This window comes from Nicotiana tabacum, chromosome 1 (assembly GCF_000715075.1).
Source record: "Nicotiana tabacum cultivar K326 chromosome 1, ASM71507v2, whole genome shotgun sequence".
NCBI lineage: Eukaryota > Viridiplantae > Streptophyta > Magnoliopsida > Solanales > Solanaceae > Nicotiana > Nicotiana tabacum.
In genome coordinates this window covers 201,770,919-201,783,379 of record NC_134080.1, presented here as the reverse complement: position 1 = coordinate 201,783,379, position 12,461 = coordinate 201,770,919, and the positions used below count along the sequence as shown (strand labels likewise).

The 12,461-nt window shown below is 36.0% G+C and overlaps 1 protein-coding gene across 1 annotated transcript; it reads left to right on the top strand.

Moving 5' to 3' along the window:
* Positions 1–242: 242 nt before the first annotated feature.
* LOC107772117 (uncharacterized) lies at positions 243–3,560 on the top strand. Its single transcript, XM_016591605.2, has 5 exons — positions 243–896; positions 1,236–1,293; positions 1,554–1,637; positions 1,821–1,956; positions 2,813–3,560. The coding sequence occupies exons 1-5, from the start codon at positions 356–358 to the stop codon at positions 3,092–3,094; spliced, it is 1,101 nt and encodes a 366-aa protein (XP_016447091.1). The 5' UTR covers positions 243–355; the 3' UTR covers positions 3,095–3,560.
* Positions 3,561–12,461: the final 8,901 nt, after the last annotated feature.

The following is a 12,461-nucleotide window of genomic DNA, read 5'->3' as shown; positions in this document are numbered from 1 at the left end:
TTAGTTAGTTATTATGGATAGGAGGGAGTATTAATTATTCTAATCCTTGCAAATGCAGATGCAGATTCGAGGAAGGTTTGTGTCACTATCATCCTCGTGGTTATGTTAAACAAAAGAAAGTGCCCTCACAAGATGGCACACCCCCAACTCCTCCATGTTCCAAAGTTAACAACTTCCCTCAAACATGTTCCTTACCCCCCCCCCCCCAAACTACACCCTTCTTTATAAAATCCCCCTCATTTTTCCTTAATTAAACAAAATCAAGTGTCTCAGCCTAATTCATTCTTCTTCCCTCTTACACTCTTTCACACATTCTTGTACCACGAAAGCAAAACTAGCCAAACCCCTTGTCAAAATGTGTTCTTCCAAGTCTAACCAACAAAAAGGGAATGTTGAAATTTCACCTCAAACACTTTCTCATATCAATGGACGCCCTGTTTTTCAACCATATAGCAATAGAGATCCTCTCTTAGAACGTCACAATTCCCTTAAAAAATCACCTTCCAAAACTTCTCCCATTGCAACAACTCATACTTCTCCTTCAAAAATCAAAATTTCAGCAACAACTTCTCCTATTTCACCTAAAATCAAGAGAGTGAGTGATTCTAACATCTTGAATATAAGTACTGAGAAAATTGTGACACCAAAAAGCAATGCTAAATCCACTAAATATGTGAAGAATTCTTCTTTCTTTTCGATTCTTGAGGTTCCAGGAAGCATAGCAGCAGCAAGAAGAGAACAAGTAGCAATGATGCAAGTGCAAAGAAAAATGAAAACTGCACATTATGGTAGAACAAATTCTGCTAAATATGAAAATAGAGTCACCCCTCTTGACTCTTCCAATAGTTCAAGTCCTAAAGAGAGCAAAAGATGCAGTTTTATCACACCTAATTCTGGTAATGAGAACTTCATTTCTATCTTTTAATTTAGGAAATATGATCAAGAATACTCTTGAAAGGGAGCCTTGGCGTAATTGGTAAAGTTATTGTCATGTGATCAGGAGGTCACGTGTTTGAGTCGTGAAAATAGTCTCTATAGACCTTTGTGGTCCAGCCATTTACTAAACCCGTGCATAGGAAACTTAGTGCATCAGGCTGGCCTTTATGATCAAGAATACTCCTATATTATACTATTTAAATTTTGTCATATTACTTTGAAGTCATTGGTGCACTTACTATTAGCAAATCGTCTTATATTTACCGTTATACTAAATTTTCTGTTTGTTCTGTTTCTAGACCCTGTCTATATTGCATACCATGATGAGGAATGGGGAGTTCCTGTCCATGATGACAAGTAAGCACATTTCCCACTTTTATGTACATTTTACCTACATAGTTTAGGTTATATGCACTAATGTCAAATTCTATGTACCCCTATTTAATAAGAGTATTAATTGGTAACCTAAAATATAAATAAATAATCTGTTTTGACATGTTATATTACACTAATGATCGCATAATTTTCTTTTTTCTACGCAGTTGGTGTATATAACTTAAATTCCTTACATATTTATCAAATAATTTGGGGACTAATTTCTTTATTTTGTGTTGCAGTCTGCTATTCGAATTGTTGGTATTAACTGTTGCTCAAGTTGGATCAGACTGGACTTCGGTGCTAAAGAAAAGACAAGATTTCAGGTGGGTTTTTGCTTTACCTATTGTCACAAAATTATTTGTCGTTCCATTAATGTAACTGAACTTTATCCGCTATAATAGTATAGTCAAAAAAATATTTTTGGCACATTAAATTAACTGAATCACATGTTAATCCAAACTTAGTTCAGATTGTCTTAGCTGAATTTGGCTTGTTCTTTCCTCCAGGGATGCCTTTTCAGGATTTGATCCAGAAATTGTTGCAAAATACAATGAAAAGAAGATAAATTCAACAAGTGCTGATTATGGCATTGAGCTAAGCCAAGTCCGAGGGGTCGTCGACAATTCTAAAAGAATTCTGGAGGTAATAATACAATATTCACATTACAAATTACCACAAAATAACCTTTGAACTGTCTTTTCCATTTCAATTTGTTCTTCTTCTTCTTTGTTTCCAAACATTTCTTTGACATGATGTAGCTAACACATACCACTTAATAAACATAACCACATGGACCACATTGGAATCGGAATAACACATCTGGCCTCGGCCTTGACTCAGTCAAAAGATTGACCAAGCCTTATAAGGAGACTAGGGATATCATCCCGGTCCGATGTGGGAGTCATTCCATTCATCACCTTCCCTCATGCCCAGAATTGGACATTCGTTCCACTGTCCGGTCTAGAGCGTGCACAATCATGAACTTGGGGTATCTCCACCCCCTTTCTATTAGCCCCCCTCTTTTGGGGCCCACATCGACTACGGGCCTGAATCTGATACCATGTCAAAATAAGCATTTGGCCTAACTCACACCCCAAAAGCTAGCTCGAAGGGAGACCAAGTATCTCATCCCCATCCGACATGAGATTCATTCCATTCATCATACTTTAACATGGTCCAGAGCAGGCAAATGTCACCAACCATCTATTATAAACAGATATGTGTTTGGCCAATAAAAAAAAAAGAATATTCAGGCATATGCACGTGAAAGGGCCGAATACCTACAACAAAGAAAAAAAACTAAAAAGATGTTTGATGCTTAAGGGAAAGTAGACTATCATAATGTTACATGCTTGTGATTCTTATTTTAAATAGGGAAAAACATATACATTATAGTGGTTGAAGTTCTACTATGAAGGCAAATCTTATGCCTAAATATCACATTATACTCCTCTGATGACCATTAATGGTTTCGTCTGATTCTTGATTCGATTTACAGATCAAGAAACAATTTGGGTCGCTCGACAAGTATCTGTGGGGATTCGTGAGCAACAAGACCATCGCAACACAATACAAGGCCTGTAACAAAATCCCAGTAAAGACCTCAAAATCAGAAACAATGAGCAAAGACATGGTGAAAAGAGGGTTCAGATATGTTGGCCCCTCTGTTATGCATTCCTTTATGCAGGCAGTTGGCCTTACTAACGACCACCTTATCACCTGCCCACGACATCTCCAATGTGCTGTCCTTGCAAAAACACAATTACCTATTATTCAATGAAAATTTCACCTACTAACATCAGAATATATATTGTACTCTAGTTTATAAGTTATTGACTTAACTACTTGAAGGAGGAGATTGGAGCAATTGTCAAATTGTTTCCGTGTGACTTATAGGTCACGTGTTCGAGCCATGAAATCAGCCATTAATGCTTGTATCAGGGTAGGCTGTCTACATCATATCCCTTTACGGTGCGATCCTTTCCCGGACCATGCGTGAACGTGCGATACCCCTAGACTTAACTACTAGTGATCAAAAAGTTGGTAAAGCAACTAGCTGATTGTCATACATATACCCTTATTAGTTTTTTCTTTTTCCTCAAAGTCCTGTTTGTTATGTGATTATTTTAGAGGCGTGGGAAGTGATATAGTTTGATGATGGAATCTTCAGTAGGTGTTTGTACAGTATTTGGTTCGTGTAGTCGAAAAAATGAGTATTTGAAATTGAAGTTGAAAAAGAGTATTTTGGAAGTTTGTGTTTAATTTGTACCTGATCTTGGGAAAAAAAAAAGAGTTGAATACTTGTCAATGACAATTGTTTTATCACTTAGAAATACTCCTCCATGAGTTTACAATATTTCACCAACGTTTCAAATACCGAAGTTCAATAATTGCAAATTTGTTGGAATGCTAAATAGTCGTTTGGATAACATTTGATTGAAGTTGAAAAAAGAGTGTGTAAAGTTGAAGTTGAGAAAATGCACGAGAAGTATGATTTTGTTATGTTCCGACAAGAACTTCTCTTTGACAAAGAATAAAAATTTATGATTGAAAATCATTATTTCACTTGAAATGCTTTTTAACAAGTTTTACAATCTTTTTCAAGTGTTTCAAAAATTGAAGTTCAATATTTAGAAACTGAAGTATTTAACTATAAATACTAGTTTAAGAGATTTATGGATTTTCCTCTTTAGCGGAAGTAGATTTACAGTAACTATGACTTGTGTCACCATTTGTTGGAATCCTGATGAAGCGGAGGAACCTTGGGCATTCAGTATTTCGGTTCGGTATTTAATATTTTCGGTTTGGTATTTCGGTATTTGGTTTATCAATTGTGTATACCAAATACCGTATTAAAGTATTTCGGTCCGGTTCGATATTTATTATTTTGGTTCGTTACGCTTTCGGTACGGTTTTGGTTTAATATTTGGTGATAAAGAACAACGAAATGCTGATAAAAAGAACAACGAATTGTTGTCTCTACTTTAACATTGCACTAAAAAAGTAAAAATAGAGTGTTGGCCTAAAACTTTAAAATGACACTAATCTAAAACACTTGAATTTGTTAATACCAACTACAACTAGTACCAAAAGTCCAAAATACCAACGGTAAATGCAACAGAAAAGAACAAACAAACAAACTTTAACATTCTGCTATCTGGGACAGCACTGTAGCAGCCCCAAAATGCAGCTCAACAGACTTACAACCAGCCTCCAAAATACAAACAAGAAATGCAGCTCAACAAACAAGAAATACAGCACTGTAGCAGAACCAAACATCTGAAACATAACAGTTACCGAACAAATTAGCTCTCCAACATCTGAAAACAGAACAGTTACAGACGAGAGCGTAATTTTTATATATTTCACTATTTCAGTGGCAGATTCAAGACATTTATTAAGGAAACTCAAAATATCAAAATATGGAGAAATAAACATACAAAGAACTCTTGACTTGTGCCAAAGAGAATTTCAAGTTCAAGATAAGGCTGTATTGTGGCCCGGGCCTGGTCCAGGACCGCGGGCCTAACGGGACTAACGGGCCAAACGGGGCGGTTCAACCGGGCCTGGGCTCTAGTGGTGTAAAAGCCCGTGGTGGGCCGGTTCAAGACATTTAGCCCGTGAGCCCGGGACCAGCAGGCGGGCCTGGTCAACCGGGCCTAACGGGCTCCAACGACTAATTTTTTTTAAAAAAAAATTAGACCAGCGGTCAGATTTTTAAAATCTAGTCGTTGGCCTTCAAAATTTATCCGTTGGTCACTTTAAGAAATAGCCATTTGGCCCCCAAACTTTGCTTTAACCCCAAACTGTTTATAATTACACTTTTTTTCAATTCTCAACTATAAATACCTCCCCCCCCCCAATTATTTCATTTTTACTCACAAAATCATCAATCTCTCTCTAATTTTCTTCTACAATTGCTTGCTTTATTATTGCAATTTCGTGAAAAATTGTGAAGTTGGTGAATTGAAGTATTCAAGTCTTCAACGATATTCAATTTTCAAGAAGTTGTTCGTCAATTCGGTAAACGCGTTTCAACTCTTAAGTTTTAATATTATAGTTTTGTTAGTTTTATTTAGTACAATTATAATTAATATGACATTTTCTTTGAAAAATATTTTTGGTGGTAAGGGTAAGGAAAAATCTAAAATTGGTGAATCTAGTAGCCAAGCTACTACTCTTCCCCCGGCTCCCCGACCCGGACCTGTTACCCGTCCTCCTCCACCTATTATTATTGATAGTGATAACCCTTGTTTTCAATTTTTCGATAGTCAATTTTGCCATGATGTTGCACCGGGTCAACAATTAAATGAAGAAGTTATGAATGTTCTTTATCCTAATGAAACCATCTTTGAAAATGATGATTTAGATGAAACGCAACCGGATTTAGATGATACACCTACTAGTCCTGTTAATAACCCAACTGATGCCCCGCCTGACCCTCCTGTAGTAACCCCTACTTTTAATAGACAGCCTTCTAAACGGCCCGAAACATCTTTTGTTTGACATTTTTTTACTCAACTAAGAGAAAAAAATAAGGCTAAGTGTAGCACTTATGGGTCTCAACTAGTTCATAAATTTACTGGAGACCATAGCGGTACGAGCAGTTTGACTAGACACATATTGAAACACCCTAGAGATAAAGCTAGATTTTTACAAATGAAAGCCGCGCAAGAGGGGACAAGTGTAGATAGTACGGTTAACCCTAGTACAGGTTCAAATCTAGTTCAACCGGGAATTAACACTGTTACCGGTGACATTTTATATTATGATCCAAATAAAGATCGTGAAGAATTGGCAAAAATGATTACTGTTATGTGCTTACTCTATAGTTTTCCTTCTAGTTCGCAAGCATCTAAAAGAATTGCGGGCCTAAAAGCCCTTAGTTCTTGGACGGAGTTTAGGGGTTCTCAAGGTGATAATTTTGGTGATAGTTCACAACTAAATGAGCTTCAAGTTTATTTGTCGCAGGGACTTGAATTAGAGAATCCCGACGGCTCCTTCGATGTTTTGGAAAGGTGGAAGGACAAACAAAAGCACTATCCAGTTCTTTCACGGATAGCTCGAGATATTTTAGGTGTTCAAGCTTCAACAGTGGCATCGGAGACCGCATTCAGTCAAGCGAGGCTTCAAATCGGTGATCATAGAGCGTCTATGAGGGAGAGCTTGGAAAAATCAGTACTCTTCAGAGATTGGATCCGTTCGGAAAGAAGAAATTTTGGAGTTGCAGAATCACAACCGGAGATAGATGAAGCTTATGAAGAAATGCTAGCGGAAATTGCGCAGGATGCTGCTTCGCCCGGAAGCGGTGATGAACAAGCTTCTTTTCCACCACCACCAATGGAAATTCCTCCGGACCTTGAAGAATTTATGAGATTTGTTAGAGGTAATACATAGACTAACATGTAACTTGTATTTTGGCACATCTTCCTTAGTTTTTTTTCCTTTTAATGGTGCTATTAGTACCTTGTTGTGCTCATTCCATTAGGGGGAGGAAGACTAAGAAAGATATTGTCATTCTTTGTTAATGTCGTAATAGTAAAATATATAAGACATTCCCTTGAATATTTCTTTGCAATTTATTTTGTGTTTAAATTTGATATAGTATATATATTATATATCTAATACATATAAACTATATATATATCTAATACATACTATATACATACTATACATACTAAATATACTTTATATATTTATATAGCTATATATAAGCAATTTATACTAGTATATACATATATAGTTTACAAGAAAGTGCCTTACATAAAAAAAAATTAAAACAAATAGCCTATATATATATGTGTGTGTGTGTGTGTGTGTGTGTATGTGTATATATATACACATACACATATATAAGGCAATATATATTACATAAGGCAATATATAATTATATATACACATAATACACCCTTATATATACATACTATACATACTATATATACTATATATACTATATATATTTATATAGCTATATATAAGCAATTTATACTAGTATATACATATATAGTTTACAAGAAAGTGTCTTACATAAAAAAAAAACACACACACACACACACACACACACACACACACACACACACACACACACACACACACACACACACACACACATATATATATATATATATATATATATATATATATATATATATATATATATAAGGCACAAAATCAAATCTTTATCGGCTGGTCTCAATGAATAGTACAGAAGAGTGACCACACAGAAATAAGAGTTCAAAACTTAAAAATAGAGACCTGATTTACAAAATATAGAAAGAAACCTAAAATTATCACAAAATAAAGATCATGAAATCTTTATATACACAATAATTTTTCGATGAAAGAAATTCATATGATCCTGACCGGAGCGTTGAGCTTCGAAATAAAGGGGACTTATTTTTGAGAGAGCTTCTGCGTAACAATGATTGAGTGAGGAGTGAGGAGAGAGGAGTCTGAATCACCAATGCCAGATGCCCAGATCGGAGACGGAAATGGTGACTCTATGACTGTGAGAGACTAAGAGAGAGTGAAACAGAAACTCGACATTGCTATTGCTAATGGCCTAATCTAATGAGTAATGCCCTAATCTTTAGAATGGGCATGGTCAGTTGGGCTTAGGGAGACAGGCTGGGGCGATGGGAAATGTGAATTAAATTAGAAACTTGGGCTTGGGCGCTTGGGGCTGGGCAGTGTGATATAGGGTCCAAAAAAATGTCTTTAAAATTTCGGTATTTTGGTATACCAAAATTTCAAAATTATAATACCAAGAACCATACCAAAAATGCAATACCGAAATACCAAAAAAATCGAAACCGAAATACCGAATTAATTCGGTCCGATTCGAAATTCAAATTTTCGGATTTTATGCCCACCCCTAATGTTCATAGTCTAGATATCCCTCTTTTGGGCGCAAAACATCAACCATAATTCTAGCTGTTTTTCCAAACATGAGAGTGTGTTTTCCAACACCCATAGTGGCATATATAAGGGGCATTTGCATATATACTCATTTTTGAGGCCACCTTTGAATTTATACCCGTATTGTTCTAAACTTTACAAAGGTTACCCGCTCGAATTTGAAGTAATTCAATCTCTTCAGTGAAACTTCAGAAATCAAATCCGAAATTCTTCTATCTTTCAATTCAACTTCAGAATTCGAATCTTAAGTAGTTCAATTTTTCAGTACAACTTCAAATTCCAATTAGATCCAAAACATGAAATCTTAAGTAGTTCAATTTGTCAATACAACTTCAACTTCAAAATGTGAAGTTTTTAAACATAAACTGGTTGTTCGAATTTTAACAATCCAACACACGATTCAACATCTAAATCTATTCCAAATGAGCTCAAACTTGAAATATAACTTTCAAATATTATAAAGAATAAATCTAAATCATCAAATTGTTAAAACAACAACAAATTTAAGTGTACCCATTAAATATTTTTTTTAAAGTGGGTACAAATTCAATTGATGGCGCAAAACTGGATGTCAAATAAAAATTTTACCATATACAATGTGTTTGGGCTTATGGTTAGACAAACTAATGGGCTTTATTAGTTGAGCAATTTATGCTATATACCTATTAAAGACAAACTAATTACCCGTTTTTACCTACTCTCAATATAGTTACACTTTACACCTAGTCGATCAACAATATTTCCTCGTGTACCCATTTTTCTTATTTATTCTTCTACTGCAACTATGCAGTTTAAAGTTGCCTTGTACTTTTTCCGTATATGTTTCTTCTCCCTTTCTCTTTCTTCACTTTCTCTAATTGGATTATATCCCTTCATATAATCTCTTATCAATCCACTTTTTCCATCCTCTCTTTTTCATGTATTCCAGAAAAACAAAGCTAGAAAGCAAATCTATAAAAAAATATTAGGGTTTCAATAGTTTCTTCTCAAAATTCTCAATCTCATTGAGTTCGATAGATTTTGGCTTTCTCTATATGAGATTTTAATTTAACGTCACACGTGATCCTCATACTAATCACCTAAAAGCACCCGATTACTTAATTGAGTGTTTTGTTCAAAGTTGTTTTCAGAGATTTTCTTGTTAAACTCTTTTTCAAACTCCAGATCTCGACTTTTGTGTGTGTTTGAAGGCCCACCATTGTTGAGCTTGAAACTCTTGAATTTAAAATTCTTTTTTGAAGTTTTGTTGTTTGATTCGAAAGTGGGTGTTATAAAATATTATTTATAGTACCTTTTGGGAAGTTCATATTGAAATTTAGTACCTTTGGGAAGTTTATAATAAAATCTGATCCCATTTAGAATTAATTTAAGGTGATTGGGATCGAAATTTCCAGCTAAATATTATAGAACAAACACAGTTACTCAACAGTATACTGCTACACTATATAATATATTATAAAAGTATACTATTAATTATATTATACAGTTTATTGCAGTATAATGCAATAATATACTATAATAGTATATAATATAGTATAACAGTATACTGTAATAGTATATAATATACTACAACAACATACTATAATAGTATACAACAATATACAATTATAATTGGATCCTTTTTCAGCTTTTTGAAATATCCATGTCCTTTTTCTGTCACGACCCAAAATCCACTAAGGGTCGTGATGGCGCCGGACACCGCTGTCAGGCAAGCCAATCATAAATACTTAATTTAGTCCTTGTTTTAATAATGTTGAAAACTATGATTTTTCTTTCAATTGTACTAGTAAAAGATAACTCTTTCAAATTAAATAAAAATGTTTAGAATTAATACAAATACCCCAGAACTCGATGTCACAAGTGCATGAGCATTTACTAGGGAATGAAATAAAATACATTAACTGTCCGAAATTCAATTGGACAGGAATGAAATAATACAGTACAGTACTCTGAAGGAGATTCTGCTGGCTGTGGATCGTCTCGCAAGATGCAGCTCACCTAAGTCCCCGTATCAACCATGCCTCTATGCCACTAAGCCACTAGCCACACATGAACCTGTGCAACAAAATACACAGCAAGTGTAGTATGGGTACGAAAACAACGTGTACCCAGTAAGTATCTCGTCTAATCTCGAAGAATTAGAGATGAGAGGTCGACTTCGACACTTACTAGTGGTCCAATAATAATATACCAATAATATAGTAAATCGTGGATTTTCATAAATATGGCTGTAACTCAATAGCATGAAGCAAGTAAGCAATTCTTTCATTAATAGAAATTTTCAAATTCATTTTTCATCATTTATACATTTATCTCAAGCCAGGGAGAGCAAATATCAACAACTATAAATCTCAAGGAAGCACTATAAGCATGCACAAAACATGCCGAGGACGTACGGTCCGATCCAACAATATTTAAACTGTGCACTACCAGAGGGTCGAATGGCGCGAACCATAGATGCATCTATTACCCTGTTCGCGAATCATATATGCGACGCGGTCAAATATAAATAAACACAACAATCAGTCAATCAAGAATTCACCAAGGAACAATTATCCAAAGAAAAGCCAATTCTCTTTTAACAATTCAAGAAAATGAAGTTTAATTTTTTTAGAAATTCATTTACTAATTCGAGGTGATTTAAGCAATTCAAACTGTTAATAAGATTACAAATATTCTAAGTATAGCATGCTTTTGGGTCCTAAACTATCCGGACTTAAACATAATAGTAGCTACGCACGGACTCTCGTCACCTCGTGCGTACGTAGCCCCCACAAATAGGAGCACAAATCCAATTAATTCACCTATGGGGACAATTCCCTCTTACAAGAGTAGAAATGAGACTCACCTCACTCCGAAATCCAATGATCGGTTTCCAAGCCCTTCCAACGACTCAAATAGATGCCCCAACGCTCCAAAACTAGCCAAATAACGTGCAAACTAATGAAAATACACCCTAATATTCACAACAATTTAATTTATATAAAATCCCAACTCCGTTTGAAAAGTTGACAAAATCGCCCTCGGGCCCACGTGCCTGGATTCCGAAATTTTTCGAAGATAAAGTTTACCCATAACCTCACGAACTCAAATATGTAATTTACTCTTAATTTCATGTCCAACATCGTTGTCAAAATCCTAAAATACATATCCTAGGTCTTTCCACCAAAACCCCAATTTCCATACTTTAAACCGTAATAATACCATGTATTTAACTCACAAGAGGTGGAAGTAACTTACCTCATGCTTGATGATGAAATCCCCCTCTTCAACGACTCCAAAATCGCCCAACCAAGAAGAAAAATGAAGGGTAATGGGCCAAATCCCGATTTTTAAAGAACTCACTACCTCCAGCATTTCCGCACCTGCGGTCACTTGACCGCTTCTGCGATCTCGTAGGTGCGCCCCCCACTACCACTTCTGTGGTCTCCTTCCGCTTCTGAGGTCAGCTCCCTCGCTTTTGCTCTTGCGCAGATGCGGCCAATACCCCGCATTAGCGGTCCTTCCTTTGGTTTCCCAATTCCGCTCTTACGACTCCTAGGCCGCTTCTGCGGCTCTGCACTTGCGGCCACAACCTCGCAGGTGCGGTTACACCAAATATTAGCTGCCTCTGGTTTTCTCCAAATTCAAAGTTTGATCCGTTAACTACCCGAAATCCACCCGGGCCCCCCGGGACCCCGTCCAATTATACCAACCAGTCTCAAAACACCTTACGAACTTGCTCGAGGCCTCAAATCACACCAAATAACGCTAGAATCACAAATCATACCCCATTTCAAACTTGATGAACTTTATAACTTCGAACTTCTTCATTCGATGCCGAAACCTATCAATAACATCCGATTGAGCCCAAATTTTGCACACAGGTCATATTCGACATTACAGAACTACTTCAACTTCTGGAATCAAAATCCGACTCCGATATCAAAAAGTCCACTTCCGGTCAAACTTCTCAAAAACCTTCAAGTTTCCAACTTTAGCCAAATGACTCAAAAATGACCCACGGACCTCTAAATTCATTTCTGATCACGCCCCCAACACCAGAATCACCATATGAAGAAATTCTCAGACTCGATCCCAAACGGACATCGATAACACTAAAATACACTACAACCCAAACTTATAAAATTCTTCCAAAAATGCTAACTTCCACAATAGGTGGCGAAACGTTCCCGGGTCTTCCAAAACCCGATTTGGACATACGCCCGAGTCTGAAATCATAATACGAA